This window comes from Phycodurus eques, chromosome 16 (genome assembly GCF_024500275.1).
Source record: "Phycodurus eques isolate BA_2022a chromosome 16, UOR_Pequ_1.1, whole genome shotgun sequence".
NCBI classification, from domain to species: domain Eukaryota; kingdom Metazoa; phylum Chordata; class Actinopteri; order Syngnathiformes; family Syngnathidae; genus Phycodurus; species Phycodurus eques.
This window is the reverse complement of record NC_084540.1, coordinates 494,226-517,984: the sequence shown is the minus strand read 5'-3', so window position 1 is coordinate 517,984 and position 23,759 is coordinate 494,226. Positions and strand designations below refer to the sequence as shown.

At 47.8% G+C, this 23,759-nt stretch overlaps 1 protein-coding gene across 2 annotated transcripts in view; it reads left to right on the top strand.

Annotated features, from left to right (window-relative positions):
- gadd45gip1 (growth arrest and DNA-damage-inducible, gamma interacting protein 1) overlaps positions 1–23,615 on the top strand; it is a 29,547-nt gene extending 5,932 nt beyond the window's left edge. The window contains exons 2-3 of one of the 2 annotated variants that reach the window (XM_061700308.1): positions 21,937–22,165; positions 23,140–23,615. In XM_061700308.1, coding sequence (XP_061556292.1) covers positions 21,937–22,165; positions 23,140–23,431 — 521 coding nt within the window. In that variant the 3' untranslated portion in view covers positions 23,432–23,615. Of the gene's footprint in view, positions 1–20,895; positions 22,166–23,139 lie in introns of those variants that run through there. The other variant, XM_061700307.1, reaches the window with a different exon arrangement.
- The last annotated feature ends 144 nt before the right edge of the window (positions 23,616–23,759 follow it).

Here is a 23,759-nt window from a genome sequence, read left to right as displayed (position 1 = left end):
GATGTCAAATATTGCTGGTGCCTCTGTGGACTTGCTTGTGAGTGGCTGCAATCTTTAGAGAGTGCCAATTCGCAAGAATGTATTATACAGCGAAATGCCCGAGTGTCAGGCTTGAGGATGTACAGATAAGTGCAAGAAATCACGAGCAAAAAGTTTCGTTCACATTCCAAATCCAGTGCGCTTTCCACAAAAGCAAAATACAGCAGCAAAGTCGCTTGATAGAAGCGGAACTGGGTACCCTGAGGACAAATTGAAACCGGGAAAGCACAAGGTTGCGAGCGAAGATCACTTCGAAACATCGTTTCGAGCAGGAGAGGCAAGCCGACGGGCTCGGCTCCGGGCTCTGTCGGAAAACAATTACTTAACACGTCGTCTTGAGCGTTGTTGGTGAGGTGCGCTCTCGGGAAGGTAATGTCATTGAAGCTGTTGTCGAACGTACGTGAAAAGCAGACGATCGACCTGTGATGGCTGAGGCGGCAAGTTTGTCTTGCTGGTATTTGAGCTTTCGCTTCGTGCAAAACATTTGTCAAGTGACACTTTTCGCGGTGTGCATGCTCGTATCCACTTATCCTCGTGTGTCGCTTGCGGTTTTCCATCTCCGCCCTGGTGTATGCAGGCTCGAATGAGTACAGACAGACATCGCCTGCAAAATCCGTCGCGCTCTACAATCTGTCAGCCAACACAGTTCAATGGCGCGCTGGAGTAGCGGCTCGAAGTTACGATTTGACTGCGGCTTCAGAATAAAAGCCCTTTTTATTGCTTATTAAGGCCTCGTTCTAGTCAGAACACACATTGCTAACTGCAAAAACCGCTGACAAACACAAAGAAAGAGTTCAACGGTTGCATACTGTGTATACGGACAATCGGGACGAATTTCTGATCGAAGTCAGCTAAAGCCCAATTAAGAGATGTCCATAAAGATGATCCCGTGGTGTGGGGTGTGTGAAAAAGGGATTCCCCTCCACAATCTGCTCGTAAAAACGTCCGTAAATGTTGAACAAGTTGACGTTGAAATCCTCGTGTGTGGGCCTATCCACACGAGTGTGACGTAGAACGGAGCAATAGCCAACGAGGAGGCGACCAGAAGCTCGTGCCGTTGCCACGTTGCGTCAAATTGAGAGTTTGGCTAACATGTTGATCAAGTCATTCAAGCGCAACGTAAATAACGTTGGAAAAGGAAAAGAGCTCGCCGCTGCAATGTAGTTACAGTACTAGACGAGCTAACAGTTAGCATTGCTTCTTTTATTTCTTCTCCTTTGTACTGAGTTCGCCAGAAGCCCGCCAGGTAAATCTCGGAGCGGACGTCTGGCGTTGTTGCGCGTGCCGTGTGCTACGTTGGTCATCTCGAGTCCAGCGATGTAAAATCCCAATTTTGCAAATCGGCGAAGATATTAAGAATCGGTAAGGTCGTACCACGCTTTAGTAAGGTCGGTAAGGCCGTACCACGCTCCTGCTATTTTAGCGTCAACCCAGAAAACTGAGTGTGGATACAGAAGGTGTGAATTTCCCCTTTTTTTTTTCTCTCTCATTTTGGTTCAATGTGCGAGATGAGGATTTCAACAAAATATCTATTGCAATCTCATTGTCCCTTTCACCTTCTTCTCTTCCGCATCGCCCGCCTGTCCTTCCTTGAGTCTCGCCACCTTCCTCTTGCTCTCGCTGTCATCCTTTCTGCCCTTGATTTTTTTCCAATGGGTGGAGTCTTCTCCGTGGTACCGTTTTCTATGTGGTGCTATATCCACGAGAACATTAATATTCATGACTAATCCACTCCGTGCATCCCCCCTCCCCAAACACACGCGCACACTGGGTGCTGCAGTTCAAGGCAACACTTGGTAGTAACACATGGCGAGACAGGTGTTGCAGGCCAAGCGAGACATCTGTGCGGTAGCAGTGCACCAAAAGAGGAGAAATAAAAGCAAATGAGCTGCGTTGTGAGACACAAAGACGGAGTCGGAAGAGCAGAGGAGATAACCAGACATCGGTACCGTTAAATATGACGGTGAGGACGAACAGCGGACAGACAGACAGACACTCTGAGGCGGCGGCGTGTGAGGAGCGACTGAGGGCAATGGCCGCCAATGGGAGGGTCTGTCTGGGGGTGGAGAGAGAGACGGCTAGCGAGAAGACGAAGGAGAGGGCGAGCGAGACGCAGGGACGCATCGTCGCTATCGAGCATATCGACCCAAATGCGGGAAGGTCCGAGAGTCCCTGTTTTTAGCGAGCGACGACTGGAGGAAACTAACCGACCGCTCCAAAAAAGCGCAGTCGGTGATCCGCAACAATTTCGGATCCTAATAGTTAAAAGGTGGTTCGTTTGATTGCTTTTGTAGCGTGATAAGATCCCACATAAGCACGACAAACGACAAGCTGATCCGATAAGATGCGTCCGAGATACGCAATATGCGCCTCGGCATTAAATTGCTACCAAATGTGCAATTTGGATCAGATCTGGCAGAAACCTACAGCTTCCCTCCGTACATGTAGCAAATGACATCAGATTTGATCAAGATTTCTTCCTCTAACCATGATAAATGGCAGTTGGAATGACATCATCAATTGGAGAATTGGCTCAGTCTTGCTAAGATGAGCCTGTGCGACACGCAGCCAGCGGACAAGACGGTATGCTGCAAATAAACGGAACCCATTTGAACCCCGCCGCATTCCGGTCAATTTCTGTTGCAGCTCGAGAAATAAACTCCCTACAATCCGTCCCTTCGCTAAAGTTGAACTCTTAAAAGCGGGGCTAAAATCCATATTTGCGGTCGTTTATCGAAGCGCGTTGCGGCGAGATCCGTTTCTGCGATCGGCAGCTTGCGCTCCGACAGGCAGGAGCGATGTGTTTTATTATCAAGTGGAAAGAAAGGGATCCCGCCGATTCATGCCGGCTGCCTCGTCATTAAAGCGCAACACGAGTCAACAAGTCCAAGCCGTGTTGGAGGTTTGGGGCGGAAGTGACACGAGAGCCAGCCAAATCCACAGGAAAGGAGAGGAACGCCCTTGTGGAATCGTCCTGTCATCGAGCTCTTCGTTGCGCGCCTTGCGCATCTTCCCGTCGAGCCCCTACGGCCCTCAATACATCGACAAACCTTCTCTTAGCTCTCCTCTTGCCTGGTAGCGCCATCCTCGTCCTCTTTCTATACTCACGAGCTCCGGTTTTCGGAATAATTTACGAGACTAAAAAAACAGCGGTAAAAAAATTCAGTTGGAAAACACGAACCCCAAAAGACGTGCAAGTAAAAGTTGCTCAAATAAAGTCGACACACGGTGGGTGGCTCGCGCCCAAAACTCGCACAACGTGTATGTCACGGAGCCGATGCGGTGAGTGGCACAGATGGACGGCTGCTCTTTTTGCCAGGCTGCCCATGCCCAGCTTGTGCCCCTCTTTGTGCCCCTTAGCACCCTGTAACCCCTCCGCCCCTCCTCCCTACTCGCCATCTCCCGCATCCCTGCACGGGGCCCCAATTCTGGCTACCATCCCTCCGTGACTCCCCCTCGGCGCCCCCCCTTCTCTCTTTCTCCCCCCTTCACATTCCCACCCATCCGAGCAGAGGGTCTATCTACTTCTGCCCTATATAGCGGCGAGTGCGGCAGGCTGGCACCGAAAGGGAACCCTCGGGTTTACAAACTGTGTCAGGCCTCGAGACGCTTCTGCGATCAACACTACGTGCTGCACGAAGGGAAATAATCAAGGCAAAAAAGAAAAACAGCAAGCCAAGCGATGGGCACGATTGATGTCGTCGATGCGGAATCGAGGATGAACGACGTGAAGGTCGTAAATAGAGAAGACGCTCGCAACGGTGTTGGGTGTGTTCGGGTCAGAAAGGACACGACGGCTAAGGTTTCTGGTCAAAACTGGTTCAAATGACAACCAAATATGGATTCATGTCTCTCGAGTGTATCGTGGCCTTAATAAAAATGGATTCGCTCCGCTGGGTTTAAATTAAAATCTCGCATCCTTTGGGATAGGACCTACTAGATATGTTTGATGTAGTCAATCACGAATGCCTTCATCCAAAGTATCTTGCGACTCGGGTTGCAGGAAAAAGTTGACATGACGAAAAGTATCTCACATCCGCCATCTTCACCTCAGCGAGCTCGACTTTGGATTTTGGCGATTGCAATTTGCAGAGTTTCGTCTTTCACATCTTCAAGCCTTTACCGTGGCCTTAAGCCACCAAATACTTAGCATAGCAAACGACTCAGCGACCCCCTTTTTAGTTCAGTGGTAAACAGAAAATCCAACATCGGGTCCTATTTTCGAGCATCCAAATCTAAAACGACACGGGTTGCGCTTGAGTTCAAAACAGAGAAGGAGGAAGCAAAGACAAACAGACTGATGCATCACGAGAGAGCGAAGGAGAGACAGGAGGCATCCGTCCTACCATGCGCCATGACCTGGCAGAGAAGTCATAACACAGCTGCCACCTTTCCCACGCCATTCCACACTGCCACGCCAGAATCCTCTTCCTGCGGCTTCTGGTAAATATATGAATATGTCAACAGAGTCAGTGGGGGGAAAACAACAAAACAAAACACTGTTTGAGAGCTGCAATAGTAGGATGCTGCCATACAGCTCGAGTGGTAGAGAGTGTGTGTGTATGTATGAGTATATACTGTAAGTATGCTCCGGTGTGTGTGTGTGTGTGTGTGTGTTTGGATGCAGAGGGGGACACAGACACAGAAAAGCCGCAGACCCCCTCTCCGAGCAGCTGTGCTTCTCGCTTTGCTGGTCCAAACGCATCTTCTGCCGCGCGCGCTCTCGCCGAGCCACCGACTCTGACGTCCCTTCGGGGATGCATTTTGTTCGCAAGATAGCCTTTGCGGATTTGATATACTTTTTACACAATTTTAGGAAGCTTTAATTTGCTGCGTTTATGCCGCTACGTTATAAATGCTCGAGGAGGCCCCCGGCCAAATGAGCGAACAGCTTCTCCGAGAACCTTGCGCTGTAAATAATGGAAAACGATGCTTCATGAGCCACTCGTTAACTTGCCTAAGATTCCTGTTTTGGACACAAAGAAGAAATGATATGGAGGTATGTCTGTGCTGTCAGATTTTGAATCTGAATTACTGATACTGACACTGAATTTATTTATTTTTTACCACCAAAAGCTTTTCAGCTTCAAAAATTCTACCTATTCACCTGCAAATTCAACATCGTGTGTGTGTATGCATGAGTATCGGTGTTATTACTGGAGTATTTCAAATATAATAGCAGACAATGTCGTTTTTTTTTTTTTTTTATCTATTAAAGGAAAAAAAAAAAACCCTATGCAAAGCTAGCCGGCCCTGTGTGGAAAAGGTCCTCTTGGAACAGGACTGTGGTTAATGACATTCGGTTCATTTGACCGACCGCACCCGAGCCTCGCTCCCGAAAGGTTCTCAAAACGCCGCAACCCAATGCCACCGTCCAACGATATTCGAGAACAGACGAGAAATAAAGTCATCGACATCTCGCAGTCAGGAAAGGGTTACGAGGCTATTCGTAAAGCTTTAGGACTCCCACGAACCACAGTGAGAGTCGTGATGCGCAAATGGAGAAAACAGAGAAGTGGCGAACCTTCCCGGCAGGGCCCGACCTCCAAAAACCGAGGTTGAAATCATTCGTACAAACGATTTGGTCAAACACACGATAGAGTTCAGAATTGATTGATTTAACGTGGCTGTTTTTATGCTGCAATCATATTGATTTAAAAAACAAAACAAACCAAAAAGTGACATTCATTGATCACCGGGTCACATTGACAAATCGGCTTGATGAAAATCCGCCCTGGAGCCTCCAGTTTGGTTTCTCTTAGTTGTTATGCATTCAAAGTGGAGGGCAATCTGTTGTTGATCAAATAATAAAAGCAAAGAAAAAAATCCTTTTTCCCAGCGGTTGTAAAGAGCCGGAATGAAAAGAGAAACGTCCGAGAGCTGCATCGGGAGGCCCCTTTGTTTGGGTTCGGCACATTCGATCGAACGCGTTGAACCTGTTCGCTCGCGTCGCATCGCCTGCTGCCAAGCGTGCGCGCTTCGCTCCCCGACTTCGCTGTTCGGTTCCTCCGTCCCGATGCACGGCCGTATGTTCATGTAGGACTCGGTTAAGCAGCGGCCCGCGTAGAGAGGGCTGTTATCGTTGCATGTATTCCCAAGCGACGGATACGTGTCGCACATACATCCGCGGCGGTTGACGAGAGGTGATGAAATGTGTGACGAGTGGCAATTAAAAAGGACAGTTACAGCCCGATAGCCAGCTCAATGCGCCGCTTTTGGCACGGAATGCCCTTTTTAAAAGCGCGAGCTGACCTATTGTGTGACCCACCCCGTTTCTCCGCCTTTTCCTTCCACACTTCCCATCGGTCTCGAGCTTCCAGCCGTGATTCAGTGCTGTTTTTAATCTCGCTAACCCTCGGCGGGGTCGAAAAGCACCGGGATTGGCGCTGTGCCCGGATGACCCGCGGTAATATGGAAATGGTTGGAAGCAACTCCGCTCACTGCCCCCCACGGACCCGCTCACTCGCACCAAGGCATTAGCCTGTCTGTGTGTGTGTATATATATATATATATATATATATATATATATATATATATATATATATATATATACATACAGACCATCAAGTTAATGTGCAATCATAGCAATTTCATCTAGTAAAAGTACAGTCCAGTATCTTATTTTCGTGAAGCACTTTTGTTCCCCAGCATGCTCCCCCTGCCTCTGCAGACACGCCAGTTTTACAGAGTCACAATAACAAATGGTGTTGTTGTTGTTTTTTTTGGGGGGGGTGCTTGACTTACTAAGTTTACACTTTGTTTGGGTTTCTGTATCTGTGTGCAGCTCCAGCATGTGAGCTGCCTCGGCCTCTTGCGTCCAGGCGATCCCTTCCCACCACCTCGAGTGTCGTTCATTCATGCCCACTGTCATTATTAGGAGGATATCACTTGTGGCTTGTCACTTCTCTGTCTCCTCCAATCACCCCCTCCTTTCCCCTTTGTCCTGTGTGTATATATATATATATATATATACAGAGAGCGAGAGAGAGAGAGAAAACAAATGCAATATCCCACCATTGCTATTGTTCTTACATACTGGGAACTTCGGTATTTCAAGTATTTCATTTGTTCCGTCACCCCGCTCTCAAACTGAAACGTTTGCCAACCGAGGTCATGAATTTAAAATTCACGGAAACGCAATGAATCCATTCCAGCCGCCGAGCAACGTTATAGCTACCTTATTTTGATCGTTGTGCGGTAAAAGAAATAAATACTGTGCAATACAGAAATAGGTGAAAAGACCATTTATTGTGATGCAATAACAGCGGGTTCGCCAGCAAATCAGCGGCGTCCGAGCCTTTTCGGGTACGCTCGTGTTTATGTTCGGCGCGGTTACCGCTCGCCCTAAATGGCCTGGCCGCCACCTCCAGCAATGCGGCGCAGCTTTCCCATTGCATTGTGGGATGTGGCGGCCATTTTAGGCAAAACGCGAAGATACCTCAAGCGCGAAGCTAATGAGGTTTCTGCAACGTGAGAAAAACTTCCGTGGCCACGACAAGACTGGGAGTGAACCGAAAATAGTGTGTCAGTTTTCTTTGACAAAATTGCTCCTTAACCGACTTGTTCGTAAACCGAGGTTCCGCCGCGTGACAATTTGCCATTTGGGAACAGATTTGATCGAGAACCGTGGAAGTTTATGCACCGACTTTGTTTTCGCGGGCCGCATCAAATGCACCTGGCCCCCGGGCCTTGATCGACACCTGTACGATAGGGAATGGAATTGGATTGATAAGCGGTATCGATAATGGGAGTGGAATTGCTCATTCCCATCCCCACACGTAAGGTGCATTTTATTCCGTTGTAATTGAGTGTTTTTGTTACTTAGCTTACAACACTAGCAAAGCTCTCGCAACACATGAATTCGTAGCGCGATATGGCCGAAATAGTATCGCGCAAACCGTGTCGTGGCACAGTATCGCGTGCTGCGATCGATCGCCAAACGAACCGATTTCCCTTTGAATTGATTCTCTTTCATTGACGTTTGTTCATCTATTTGTGCCAATGATGTATAGTGACGGGTGGAACAACGAACCGCCGTTCATCCGGCAAATGGCAGATGAAGGCACTTTAACCGTGTATCCGCTTTCTGTGAGATTTTGTCCCAATGTAAAAAATATGTGCCGTCGCTAAATAAAGGTCGGGAAACGCCGGTAGTGTATGCAGATCGCAACGAGTCGATTTTAGGCGGTACGTTCTCGGATTTTTGTCGACGTGGCGTACGTTTACCGCAGCTGCATTTCTCCAGCGAGAGTATTAGACAAGTTCGGTTGCACCAAACGTACACATTTGCGGTGTCCGATTTCGTTAACATTTGGAATCGCGCAGCTTCGCGCTTCCACTCCACATTTCATTTACGCAAGATAGTTCCAAAGTATAAAGTTTACCTTCATCTCTGGTCTTCCGTCGTAATTTGCCTGCCCACTGGTTTTACTTATTAACTTTCAAAAGGTTTCCTGGGCAACGTGGTCGGAGAACGGGAAAATAAGGCACCGTGGCATTTTGTTGGCACAGTGCTTGGTCTGTCTTGCCCAGAACGAGGAGGTTACCATGGTATCGGTGGGCACCTCATAAAGCAGACCATTGTTGGCTCCCCTGCATGCGTGTGTGTGCGTGCGTGCGTGTGTGCCAGATAGAGTCGCATGGCAACAACTTCTGGGCATCACCACCAATAGCAAGAAGGCCAAATCCTGTATGCGGGCCACTGTCAGACAACAACGTGCAGGAGATTCTCCGTTTGGATCAGCCGTCATAATGCGCAAAGATTTTGTTGTCATTCCCTGACATAAAAAGAACCGAAAAATAAGGACTGACGTGCTGTGACTTTATGCTGTACATGGTGGAAGATCTTCTCTCGGGCTCAACAAATGAATGCAGCAAACGTGGTCACCGGAATTAAGAAATGAGGCCACAATCAAAAACAACTTGAGGGAAGAAAACATTTTCTTTTATGTAACTCGTCGAATCCATTAGCCGGGAAAGGGAATCACGCATGTTTATTTGGAATTGTTTCAATTCCAAATACTGTGGGCCAAAACACCAAGTTGGCTTGCGTGCAAATCTGGGTACAATTTGTGGTTACTTTGGTGGCAAATGGGGAAAAAGAAAAAAGCAGGAGAGCAGTTGTTTGGGTTTTTTTTTTTTTAGGAGGTGAAATGCGTGGGTGACAACAAATTTTGACAAGTGTACACTCAGACTTGCTGCAACCTTTGTGTTGGCATTTTGGCTCGGAAGTGTATGTCGTTCCTGAAAGGATGCAAAGGCCTGACACGTGGGTGCTCTGCTGCACTCTGCCGGTGCCTTTTGGAACACCCGCCCGGTCAGGCGCTCGTCTTTTTTGCCCCTTATTTGGGAAAATCGTATTTCTTTTTTCACAATTTCATCTGGCCATGAGAGAACAAACCACACCCTTAACAGGTGGATAACTAGTGAATGACCGCTGACGATTCGTGAGCGCTTCATGAAATGAATTACACAGACATCGCGCCATTGCGGCCGCTTGATTAGTTTACATGGAAGGAATAATCCATCAATGATCATTAAAGCACGGTTATAAGATACATTATATAATTTCACAAAATGAACTAGACTGCAGTTCCGCAGATCATCAGAGCCTTTCAAAAGATGTTGGGCACCGTAGGAAAAGACATTGTCAAATCCATAGCGACAAAAAACAAACACGCAATGATGGTATAATAATAAAGAAATGATGTTAGAATAATACACAAATGTTTGTCAGTACAATCGATATGAAGCTCAAAATCTTCATGCGAGTAACTCAACATTTGTAACATTTATTTTTGTTTCTACTTGAGCAAATTCTCAGATTGAATTGAATGTTATTTGCGTGGTCGCACTATATTCATGGAGCAGTCTTTAAAAAGGATATTTGGAAGTTCCCTTTTTCATTTTGCTCCACGCAGCCTCGAATTTGTGTTTGGCGTCTTTGGCCCCCCCCCCCCCACGTTCATCGTTCAGAAAATAACCAAAACTTGTATTAAAATAGCACGCAAATTCAATCAAATGCCATGTGTGCAGTCTGGCCCGCGTCAAGCATGCAGACAATCTCAAATGTACAAAATGTAAAAATTGCAGGTTTGCGTCGATAACCTTTATGTATTTCGACGTCCATAATATGCACGACTACGAACCCTCTGCCCGAATCTAACATTTTCAGTGTTGACGTTCAAAGTATTCCAACTAATATCAATGTCTGCCTGAAAAATGCTGACTTTCAAAGCGTTCGCTCAGCTTCGAGGCGAGTTGCTCGACTCCCGCGGCCTCATCACCATTCGGGCACCGTGGAGCTATTTTCTCCTATCGCGGCTGACTTTGGGCGCGAGGGCCAATCGGCTGTTATAGCCCGTTAGATATATTTGAGTAGTTATCATTTATTTGCTTAGCTTGCATTAGTATTATGGACAATATTTCGATAGAAAGATGTCTCGCCTTCAAGAAGAGGACTCAGCAACATTTGATGGAAGGGACGTGACCGGATGTGGTCGGGGACGGGACGGGTGTCGTCCGGTCCTATGTTTCGTGTTGTGTCTTAATGCTCGGAACGTGATGTCTTGTAGAACCCTCCTATTTTCCAATCCATGTAGGAGCGACGGGGGAGATTGTTTCGAGCGTGTTGAGAGGCTGTCACCTGAACAATCTCCCGTGCGCCCTCCTCATGAGTAAAATGACCAACGTCTTCATTCCTTTTGTGTCTATTCATTCTAATGTTTGGTGAGATAAATCCAACATAGCCCAGCAACTATTCACACACGCGCTCACCCCGATGACCTTTGTATCTGGGCAAGATCCACGCAGGCGCAGGGAGAAGCGGCATAATTCGCACCGAAGAATTGTGGAATTGTTTTGCTTTGTTGGTTAAAGACACATACTAATCATGGAATAATATTTGGTGATTCTCAGACAAGCTCTCAAATACTACACAAGTAGTAACATTTTGAACATTCCCCCCCCCCCGTCGCAAAATGTTTGCTCATTCCATTATGTTGTGATGGCGAACGAATACAGCAACATAATCGTTGAAATTCACAATTGCTTATCATACATACGCACCGGAGAACATTGTTCTACATGATGTTCTTGATGATAGACTCAAGCTACTTTCAATTGATTTCATTTTGTGAGACACTGATCCATTTTGGAATGATGATTTGATTGGACAACAAGGAATATTGAAGAGAAATGGTCCAAAAAACAACATGGCACACAATAGCGCCGCCATTGGCCGTCAACGTGACGAAAGACATCGTCGTGACGACAGTCCGCATCCGAGCGACAATTCACCGACGTGACTGAAAGAAAGAAAACAGTGGGCAGGACGTCAGCCGCAAAGAACGACCCCTCTGAAAGACATCGCCGATGGTACGGCCCGCAGAAAGAGGAGGAGGAGGAGGAAAGAAATCTTGACTGAATCAAAGAATGTTTTGCACGGCTATTTTGGCAATAATGTCAAACAGTTGTACCGTGTGGAGTCAACGCACAATAATGTGAGCGACAGAGTCGACCGTCGAAGCGTTTTCCCACCATCGGTCTCAAATCTATGCCGTGTTTAGCCGGGCCCGGCCCGACTGGCTCGAGGCTCTCGTGCGGCATGTGGCCCACAGATTAACACTTGAAATGAGACTCTTTTCTGTTGCGAGTGCCCCCTCTCTTCGCCTCCGCCGCCCCGGTGAGACAAAGTGGCCACATTTTGTTTGTATGCCCTCCCGTTCACAGGCGTGCGTCCTATTATGTCTGAAAAGCTGAAGGAAGGCACGGTCACAAAAGGTTCAAACCTGCAGAGTATTCTTTTGGCATCGTCTGCAATATGGGCTTTTTTTTTTTTTTTTTTTTTTTTTTCTCTCCAGACATGGGGAAAATGGCTCCAAACAGATTTCAAAGTAAAACAGGTGCCAGCTCCGCCATCTGCTTTCAGTTTTACCTCCCTCTCTGCCTGCTTACAGCCAATCTTTGTATGATCCCAATTCATCCTGCTTTCCACCAATCAGGCCAGTGCGACGCTATCATGTGCTGATACACACCCTTTAAGTAGCAGTGAAAAAAAAAAAAAAAAAAAAAAAGGGTTCAAAACAGAACAAAATAAGGCTATTAACTGTAGCTATGACATCTTTATGGAGCATTCGGGATTAAGCGCGATGGCAGATGGATTGATGAAGTGGCCTAAAAAAGTGCGGGTCCGGGGGGGGGGGGGGGGGGGGGGGGGTCAAGGAGTTCCAGAGCGGGACTTTGAAGAGGCCGCCGAGCAGATCTGCTCGGGCCTCATCAAATCTTTCTGCTCTTTATTGCCGTATGAGCCGAGTTTTCCACAGTCGCCGAGCTCGAGACGCATACTGAAATCCATATGAGAAGAGGGCGTGCGTGTGTGCGCGTGTTGCGCGTGTCATAGTACAATGGCGTTCTTTTACAATCGCCAATGAATTGGCGCTCTGTCAAAGGCGCGGCACAATCAGTTGCAGACCAGTTCACTGTCAAAGCCATCAAGTATCAACGAAATGCTTGCTAATTATCCGTAGGTATACGCGACACTCAGAGGACGAGGTGCTGAAATGTGTTTTTAATAGAATGGAATATAATTTCAGAAGAGTAATTATACATATTTGAAATGTTTCTTAATTCCGATAGATAAATATGATTTTCTATTGCGTGAAATTATGTCGAACGTTTTCAGTGTGGTGAGCAAAAATATACATATACTGCACAGTACAATCAAAATGTTATTCTCCTTATTTGCTGGGAAATAAGGACATTTACAAACTTGAGGCAAGACATCCTTCCAATCTGTAACCAAGGCCGCCGCCAATATGTGCACCTTCAAATAATTACGCGCCACCTTTTATCGTGTAGTTCATACTCGAGCGGCCTACGGTCGTGGTACAGTACCTAATACTGCATTATGTCCTTGAGGGCCAAGTGACTGCAAAGCACCAATATAAGGAACTCAATGCTTCACCATCCTGCATACTTTCAATGTATTTTAATACACCGGACACATTTGGTCCTCAATAATAGGATTTGTCGGTGCGTGCAACTGTAAACGGGCTCGTACCAGAACAAACGAGGAATCCAACGGAAGACCAGCTGCGGTCAAAGGCGCAGGCCTTTCATAGCAAATGAGATGAGGGACGAAAATACCGTCCATAAAAGTGAAAACATACCGTTGGGCGCTCTGTCTGAATCCTCCCCGCACGAAAGCGGCCGGGCCCCGTTTAAGAGCGTGGCCTTTGACCTGCCGCGGCTGAAACGCCCAATTACGGACAAAGATGTATGGGAACGGAGCGGAAGGGAAAGCAAGCAAGTCGGCGAGAAAAATGGCTACCGACGGGGACGGGGGTCGTTAGCTGTTTGCCTGTGGCTCGAAACGTGTCATTATCCTGACGAGCGGAGGCGGGAAAGGTCGGAAAGCGCGGCGGAGACGAGAGTCGCAGGTGCTCTTTTCAACGGAGGCCCTTCTTGGCCCGGGCTGAATGCTCTCGGGTGTTTGTTTGCCTTCTTTTCTTTTGTCTGCGGCTGCTTGTTACCTATAACCTATTTCCAGACACTCCAAACCAGTGTCCCTATCATTTTTCTTTCACGCTGACGCGGCGTTTCGATCTTTTCTTTAGCTCGGGTTTCTGCGCGTGCGCAACCGTCAGCGTGTCAGATGGTTGTGCCGGGCGGCCGTAGTGTGCGGTCAGAGCACAGCGTGTCCTCTCGGCTGTTGTTGCAAATACACAACCGGCATCCTCGCTCATTCACCGCAGCAGATGGTACGTGCGAACGTGTTTCGGTGTGTGCGCTTCATGGGCGAGGCAGCTGCGGCAAAGCGGCATCCGGCTTCACGCCGGTAACAAAACGAACGAGCAAAGTCAAACTCGCCAGTGTGGAAGATCAAGATTTTGTGGAGAAATAAAACGACAACACGGAAAGGCAGCATTTAGTTTCATCGGCGTATAATCCTTCCGATGATATCCTCGCGCGATGGACAATGAACATATTGTTGTGATTTTGTTGCAGTAATCCAGCTCAGCGCCAAACGCAACGGACAGCAGCCCTCTTTTTTTTGGAGACAGCGCCGCGCCGGTGCAGTTTTCCACTGGGAGCTTCGCGACGCGAGTTCCCGTTGCGCAAGTTACGTCGGACAATAGTTTTCACACGTCGCTCCGGAACGTTAACGTCTGAGCGGTAGCCCTCGGCGTTCCTCGCGCGCGATATCCTCCATTCGTCGCTGACAAACTTGCCTATTGGCTGATTTGTGCTCGAGCCAAAGAACTGTCTGATATACAAGGAGTACTTTGGCACTGTTGGATTTATCTTGCCCGACATTATAAAAAATGGACACAAAATGAATGGAGACGCTGGTCTCTTTTTCTCATGAGGAGGGCGCACGGGAGATTGTTCAGGTGACAGCCTCTCAACACGCTCGAAACAATCTCTCCCGTCGCTCCTGCGTTGATTGGAAAACAGGGAGGTTTCTAAGTTTCCGAGACACGACACACTAAGGGGAGGCTTTCAAGGTGAAAACACGGCACCGACACCCGCCACGTCCCGGCCGCGTCCTTCTCTCAGATGATTCCTGCTGAGTCGTCTTCTTGAAGGCGAGACATCTTTCTTTCTAAAAATTCTCCAGAATACTCATGCGAGCTAAGCAAATAAATGATCACTTCTACAATATATCCAACATTTACCATCTTCTTCTTACCATGTCTTGGTGCCGGAGTCTTCTCGGTTTCGATGAAACACGTCACAGCCGTATCGAATAGAAACACCCCCCCCCAAAAAAAAAAACAAAAAAACAATTCCAATTGGCTATAAATTGTAAATTGGCTTGAAGTTGGCGGCTAAGAAAGACTTTCCTGTTCGACGGGGCGATGACTGTGTTCGGTCAATTGGCATCCATCCGTTTCCCGAACCGACTTCGGCCGAGAGGCGGAGTACACGGTAAATTACATTCTGGGTCATTTTGAATTGTCGCTCGCCCGCCCGCCCGCCTGTCGTCGTATTTAGAGAGAGCTCATGCAAAATAGCCACCTTCGCTTTTCACACAGAATCCAGCAAAGGTGGGAAATTGCGAGCCGGGACGAGACAACCACGCCAGCGCCGAGATCGGAATTGCGGTCGGACGCCGACTGCTTTCAACGCAACAGGGGCCGGAGAACTAACTGAGCGTTTAGTCGGAAACCTGGCGGGACCCCCGGAGGCGAATGTTGCCACAACAAAGTCATCCCTCCTTCCATGCCTTTGATATTTATACACAACGGCGACCTAGAAAAAAGGCAGAGAAATCCCAGCTTGAACGGATTGCGTGGAAGGGCCAGGAGAAGTCGTGATCAAAAAAGATATCAAATAGAATGAAAGAAAAGTAGACTGTGCCATATATCATATCAACTCTTTGTTTTGCACAAAGGTTAGCCCTGGCCGAAAGAAGCTATGAAAGCCGAGTGATGACCAATCGAGCGCAAATGATTATCCGGTTATCGGCGGACGCGATTCCGACGTCTCACGTGGCTCTGCGATCCGACATTTTCGCATTTCCTTAATAGAAAAAGCCGACATGCTGCTCTAACACTGGGTGACAAGGGCACCTTGGGTGTGCAGATGTTCACGCAGATGACAGATGGCGGTCGCACGGCGAAGGCGGCGACGGAAGGATGCCTGCGCCGGGCTGGCGCCACGCGCTCCCCCCGCCTCTCGATTTCCCCGTCGTACCGACACCGAGTCAAGTTGTGGGATCTCTTTATCTGGCCGGTGTAAACATGCTGACACTCAGCACCTGGCTGGCGGTCACGAAAGTCGGGGCATCGCTACGTTTCATACAAGGGAATCCAACACGAACCTCGTCGTATGCGGACGGCGAGCAAATATACGGAGGATGGATCTTCTGCATCTTCAGGGTGAACGAAAGAAAAGATTCGAACTGGCAGTTTTCCTTCTTTTATCTTTGATTGAAAGTCCATTTTCTCCGCGCGGGTCGCGGGCGTGCTGGAGCCCATCCCAGCTATCAGCACGCCCTCCGGCGGTCACCAGCCAATCGCAGGGCACATAGAAACAAACAACCGAGGGCAATTTAGAGTCTTCAAAAGCAACGTCGCCTGCATGTTTTGGGGATGTGGGAGGAAAAGCCACGCAGGCACGGGGAGAACATGCAAACTCCACACAGGCGGGGCCGGGGATTTGAACCCCGGTCCCCGCGACCGTGAGGCAGACGCGCTAACCAGTCGCCCACCGTGCCGCAATTCCAAATGACAATTGTTGTGTATTATATATAATTATTGTAATATGTTTCACCTCACGCGGCTAAAAAGCTACCCGAAATTCCGGCCCAGTTCTCATTCGGGTCCTGTCCAGTTCGACATCACCACAATAAACGAAGCAACCAATGGAGGAATCTTACCTATTTTTGACGTCTCAGTCAAAACGAAGCATTAGTTGGCTTCAAGGGATGAATTTGAGGAAAGTACAATCACAAATGCTGCAATCATAAAGACCCAATGACAGAGCGGCAACAGGCCCCTTGGCAGCATCGCGTGCCTCTTTTTCCCTTCCTCCCACTTTGCATTTGTATTTTGAAAAGAATGACAATGAAAGAACATTTTATTTTCCTGAATAAACGGAACATTTAGAAGTCAGTTCATCGGACATCGGCGACGGAAAGAAAACAACGTCCGAAAAATGGGGCGGAATAATAATACATTGAATATTGAGGATCAGAATGTCTTCGATAAATTTGAACCCAGTTTCCGTCACAAGCAAATGAAGATATCTTTGATTGACGTGTTTTCTTATATCCTTATGAGTGTAACTACATTCTACTGAAACCGACACTTTGACTCCGTCACAATAACAACATTAAGAACACCTCTCGGTATAGCGCAGTACGACGCCATTGTGCAATCGAAACACACGATAATCCTAATGTTAAATGAATGCCTTTCGGTGACGGCGTTTGATTCCCATCTACTGGAACTCCTTTGAGCATTATAATATTTATAATCTAAGGCAGGTCATTTTTGGGGGGATTGCATGTTATGAGTCTGCGTGTGCGAGGGGTTCAGATGTGATGAGTGTGGCGGGCGAGCTCCAGATCCAACGACAGTTAGCAGCGTGTCACAAATGTTACCAAAACAGCAACAACCCTTTTTTCACAACCAAGCGTCGACACGAGTTCGGCTACTGCTCTGGCATTTGTACTCACGTGACGACAAAGACAAAAATAGGGGACGGTTCTTCAGGTGGAGTCGTTTTTTGGGGGGGGTGTTTTTCTTTGAAAGTCAGCATTTTGTGCAGACTGCGCATTTGAAGCCGGAGAGAAGTAGAGGACCGTTATGACCGGGTAGAGAAGATAATGACCTCCATTCATCTTCACCGGACTCCGGCATTGTTGCGCGTGAGGGCAGGCCCGCTTTGATGAATTTCCCCTCGAATTAGCGGTCACCGGTGGCTCCGCCGCCCTGCGTGCTCTCGTTCATCATCTCGTCGGGAGCCCGCACTGGGCCGCGTGCGTCCGCGGACTCCCGGGGACGAGGGCGAAACTCTTAGCTCCGTCATAAACATAGCACAGATGCGGTCATCGCCGCATTTACAAGCGTGCGTAATTGGGCGAATATATGTTGTTGTTTTTTTCATGACAATCTGTTCAATTCCCTAAGCCGTTGCACCGTTCGCAGGGTAAAATCTTAACGTAGTCACGATCAGGGAGTTGTTCAATCCCATGGAATCTAATTTGCTATTCTCACGGAAGAAGCGAATCATAAATCCTGACATTAGCCTAATGTGTCTATATTTATGATAACGCTTCCGCTTGCGGTGTTTACAAATAAAGATTTGCGATGCGAGACAATTACGCTAAAAGGTTACAGCTGTTGTGCCGGCCGGCGGCGCCTTTGGGAACCCACAAAGTCGCCCTTGTTTGCTGCAGAAAACAAAAGCTCTCTCGCGCGACCTCCTTCCCAAAGTCCACCTGACGCTGCCGTCGCCAAATGATCACGAAGCGCACCCCCGTGCGGCGCATCCGTTATTACGCCGTTGCCCTCGGGCTCTTCCACGTCGCTCCCCGACAATACGACCCCAAATCCAGCCCGCCTCGCGCCGCGCCGTATCGTTCGGAATGGGGCTGAGTCCAAGTTCAACACGAGTCGACGTCAGTTTGGGCGAGCTGCGTGAACGATCGCCGCTCAACCTGACGGCGCACGATGAATCTGAGCAATTTGTCGCGATGGTCTTTTCTGTCGCCCGCAAACGCGGCATCAGTAATCCCTGACAAAGCTTCCATTTTCAACATGTTTGAAGACGAGCTTACGTCGTCTGTGGGTAATTAAGGGGAGGTACCTGTTGCCAAGAACAACATTTGTTTGGAATATTGATTACTGCGAGATGAGAAAACTGTAATCCGTCACAAGCGCCGCGGGGACCACGGGGTTCTGTCATTACCGGGAAATTGGGATATTTTAGGGCTCAGCTCTCTTTTACTTGGATTTTGGCCTCATCCCCTTTTCTGGGTGTCGAAAATCATAGTCTCTGCCAAATTGTGAGTACAACATCGTCCTTGATTCGGGCCAAGAAGAGAGTTCAAAATTGGACTCATTTCTTCTTTGTGTCAGCAAATCGTAACGCTGGCTTGGCAAAATTCTTCACTGACTTGGCTCGCCCTCCGTGCGCGTGTGTGGAGGCGGTTGGTGTGTTCTTGTACAAAAATAAAATTGGAAAAGTCTGGAATGGTCCAGAAAATGTCGAATAAAAGCCCCGAGTCGGATATAGAATGCGCCTTACTTGAGACGAATGGAAGAGAGGACCAAGCCTCATTCCGAGAAAGTTCAACGATTTGGTAAGGAGAAAAAGATTGAAGCTCGAAATGCTCTTCGAAAACGCTGCTGCCCACCGACGGCCCCTCCACCTTCCCCGACGCACTGGCCCGTCACCCGGTATCGCCTCCGCACACAAAAAGGCGCTGTTAAATGCGCGTAAGAAAGACTGAGATTTGAATGACTGTCAGAGAGAAATAGTTCATGCAAAAATTCCCACGTATGCGTGGCTGAGTATCTTACCAGATTTCGCTTGTCCGCTGTGGTCCAAATGATTACGCGAGCTGTCAGGGTACAATTCAAATGTTTGTAACAAACCTCCCGACGGTAGCAGTACGTTTTGAAAAATAAAAACATGAGATGCGCTGTGACCAATGGTCAACGCACAATAGAGTTCCAAGACTTTTTCGAGGTTGTAAAGAGCTGAAAACAGTCATTGGTTGACTATTTTTCAGCATCACGAGGTCACCTTGTGGTGGAAATCAAAGGTTATTTCAATCCAAAACAAGTTATATTTGAACCGAGGAACCCTTATTTGATTGCAGCGTCGCGCGTCTTCCATCGATTGAACCGCATTGTGAGGTTTCGGCTTGAATTTCTTGGCGCGATGACACAATAGCCTCGCGGAGCTGTTGTTCGGATGCGAAACGCCTCCCGCCCTTTTTGATCTTTCGCTTGAGAATGTTCCAGTTGTTCTCCATCTTGACAGGGTTGCGGTTTGCGAAGGAGGGAGGCCACACAATGAAAACAACCTGAGGATGCATTCCCCAGTCATCCATCCACCTTTGGGAAACTGACAACTTTTCCCCCCTGGCGGCGACCAGTTTGATCCATGCTCCAAGTGTCGCGACCATCTGCAATTGTAACATGTAATTCTGTTCTGGCAGCACGGTTCCCTAATGGTTCGCATGTCTGCCTCGCAGCTCTGAGGTTCAGGGATGGAATCCCAACTTCCTCAGCTCGCTTCCTGTGCGAAGCCGGCACGATGTGCCCCGTGCTCGCGTGACCTTTCTCTCGCTACGGCAGCTTCTTCCAACGTTGCCGAAAACACGCATGCCTACGAGGTGAAAGGAATGTTTGGGGGGAAAAGCTCATGGCGGACCATCAAACAAAAATGTCACAAAAAGTGGGTACAAAAATTCATTACGCCCCTTCTGCCACCTAGTGGAAGAGCAAGTTCATGTTTTGCCCGTCACCGGCACAGTTAGATGAACAAAGATATCGTCGTCGTGATGAACAAATACACATTTGGGGCCCGATTCGGTGCAAATGGATCACTCCTGTTGGCGCACCGTGATCTCCAGGCAAACTATTGCGCCGCGGCGCAGCGGTTGGGAATGGCCGGCTTAATTGTCCACGGGTACAATCGTGGATGGGAACGTACGTTTGCCTTTTGGCAAGCGGGCAGCCCAGGGTATACCACCCCGCTCACCTAAAGTCAGCTGGGCCACGGGTGCCTAATGAGGACACGTGGCTTAGCTGATGAACGGACGGATGGTTTTGTTCGGCATCGCTTCGGAAAATGTGTTACACACAGCTCGCAAGCGTCCTACTTAAGCGGCCAGAAATAGATCTGTCACGTTGCCACGATCCTCTCCTGTCTAACTGCTAAGGAGCCTTTTTGCCAATGACTGACACACTGATATGATCCCTTAAGTCACAAGCTTGGCACCAGATTGCTCCTAAAACAAATTAAGCCTGTGTCACGCCCACAGCCACCTCCGGCTTCGCGCTGCACCCAGATCCTGGGAACCTTACATCTTGAATGGAACTTTTGAAAACATTATTCGTTGATTTTTTTTCCCCCTCCCGGGACACAAAAGTGAGGACATCTGTGTTGTTTTGAGCAGATCCAAGTTGGAGGGTGGTGGTGGCTTCTCAAAGTGGAGCAGATGAAGGAAAAATCAAAGATCCCTGGCCTATCTTTATGTCACTTGGACTCACAACTTTAAAAAAAATCAATCAATCAATCAATCAAAAATCCAAAACATGAATTGTGTGAGTCCAACACTGGCTCCCGCCACTTCATTTGAGCCCTGCCCTGTAGAACATTTGACCTTAACCCATCACACTATGTGCTAAACCCTTTTTCTGTACTCCATGTTCAGTCACGAAGAGAAGTTCAAAGCTTCCCCTCCCAGATTTAATTTAGCCAATTCAAGCCAAAATGCTTTTTTCCAGGCCCAATCTTTTTTTTTCCCCACCAGGGAAGAAGACCCTACATTTGGTCATTTCCTCTTCCCACGTGATTCGATGTCAAAAATTGAGAATGAGTTCATTTTCTGTTTACCTTTCAAACGTTCAAATAATTCAGAAACACACTTAAGTGTCTTTTCCTCAAAGCTTAGCCTTGTTTGCTCTCTCGCATCCACAATCGCTAAAAAATACTCCCGACACAGCAATTCCTAATTGAGTCGGCCACTGAACTTGCAACTCCCTTTTTCGTGTGCCGTCTACTCGATCGGGGATTCCCAACGGCAATGTTTCGTTCAATGGTGGCACGGCGGCCCACTGGTTAGCACATCTGCCTCGCAGTTCTGAGGACCGGGGTTCAAATCCCGGTGGAGTTTGCATGCCGTCCCCGTGCCCGCGTGGCTTTTCTCCGGGCACTCCGCTTTCCTCCCACATCCCCAAAACGTGGGCGCTCGGTCGAGTGAAGACTCGAAATTGAATGTGAGTGCGAACGGTCGTTTGTTTCTGTGTGCCCTTCGATCGGCTGGCGACCGGTTCAGGGTGGACCCCGCCTCCCGCCCGAAGATAGCCGGGATGGGCTCCAGGACTCCCGCGACCCTCGTGAGGATAGGCGCCTCAGAAAATGGATATTTCTCAGCTCGATGTCATATTTCATGTCTGCACTAAAGTTGCTCGGCGAAAAACAGGCACTTTCGAAGCCACCTATCCTACGAGGGGTCCTTCGGATGCGAGGGGAAAATGGCCGCGTCCGTTCTCCGCAGAAGGACGCTGGTGATGATCCGTAACACATTTCAAGGGATTTCAACACCCCAAACTCTCAATTCTGCGAAGTATCCGAGCGGGCTCCTGCTACAGACAGCGTCGTATAACCCCAAACCTCTGAAACTGAATCTTCGTGGTCCTTATATTCCAGACAAGAGCAGCGAGAAGACGTCGGAATGGCAGAAGACGAGCAAATACGATGGCAAGCTATACGGCCGCTACGGCTCGGCGTCGGGTGTCGACCCCGCCTCGCTGTGGCCCAGCCACGCACAGCTGGACGACGTCGTCGCGGAGGAAAATGAGTGGCGCCCTCCGCTAGACGTCATGTTGAACAATATCGCGGCCAAGCAAAAGGAAGAAACCCAAAAACGCGTGGCAAAGTGAGTGACGCCAGCGCAGCTTTTCTCACCGGACAACGCATCGTCTGTGTTCACGCGCTCACATTTCAAGCATGTACACTGTGCAAAATGCTATAAAGCCAACCTGAACCTTGACGCCGAGTGTCTGTACAAAATGACCTAAAATCGACAACATGGTTGTAGACATTCTCTCAAGAACGAGGATGTGTTTTGAAGAACTTTGTTTTTCTCGGGACGCTAAATAAATACCTTTACTGTTTCTTTTAACATGTAACAAAAACACCCATGCTGAGTTAGGTGTGTTTTTTTTTTGTTTTTTTTTAATATATATATAAATATAGATTTTGTATTGCTGGTGACTGACCCCCCAAAATATAGTGAATTTAGTTTTTCCTGTTTCTTATTTTAATAAGCCATAATTCTAAGACAAAAAAAAAAGATTTGTTGACATTCAATAATATGAAGTTTTAACATTTTATTCCATCATTTTGTTGAAAACATTTTTATTTTTTTTAAAGCTGCACCGTGTCTGTCTTGCATGGCTTTACCACACAGATGGTTGAATATTAACAGTCTTCCAAAACGATAATTGAACTTTGACATCATTTAATATACACGTCTCTGTGGTGCTTAGGTTTACTCACAACAGGAGACGATTGGACCTTACGGTGGTCACTTATCTACAAGTTACCTGCAGCACACTTGACTCCTCATAGTAAAAAATATATGTATCTAAAGACATGATTTGAGAAAGCAAGACAATGTGCATCACAACAGTTTTGTCTTTTCCTCGTCGTTTGTACGCGCAGATCAACTCAAAAACGCTGCCACGCCAGTATGTTGCGAATAGTACCGCCTGCCGCAGTTCATCCAAGTGCAATGGGTATCCATCCCATCGTTGACACTTGCTGCTCTGAGCCAGTGTGGTGGACTGTCCATCAAATGATGAGCTCCGTTAACATCTGTTATAATGATCGTTTTTATTCCTGTCGCAGGGAGAAGCTCATCGCAGAAAACATGGCCAAAATGCCCAAGATGATCGCCGACTGGCGCAGAGAGAAGCGTGAAAGTAAACAGAAGTTAAAAGAGGAGAAGGCGCGGCGCGATAAGTTGCTGGCTGAGGCCAAAGAGCGTTTTGGCTACACAGTGGACCCCCGCAGCCCCAAGTTCTTGGAAATGGTTGCTGAAATTGAAAAAGAAGAGAAGAAAAAGAGGAAACTAATGAAACGCAGACTGAGAGAAGAACAGTTGGCAATCCCTGTCACGCCTCCTGTTTCCTCCTCATAAACTTGGACTTGATTAACTAATAAATGTTAGTCTGTATACTTAATGAGCCCACTTAAGTGCTCATTTTGTTTTCTAATACCATCTGGAATTACACGAGCTCAATTTTCTTAACTGAGAATGAGTTACTTTCCACAATGGAGTCTCATTCCTTAACTGTCATTGAAATAAATATTTCTGTACAGACTGCAGTTTGTTTTCAAGCAATATTGTGAATATTACAAATTGAAGTGAGTAGAACTGAAAACTTCTGAGGTACTAAATGAGGCAGCAGTAGCTCATCTCTTTAAACTGTGAACCTCCAGCTCCAGAGCTAAAGCCAGGCCTAAGT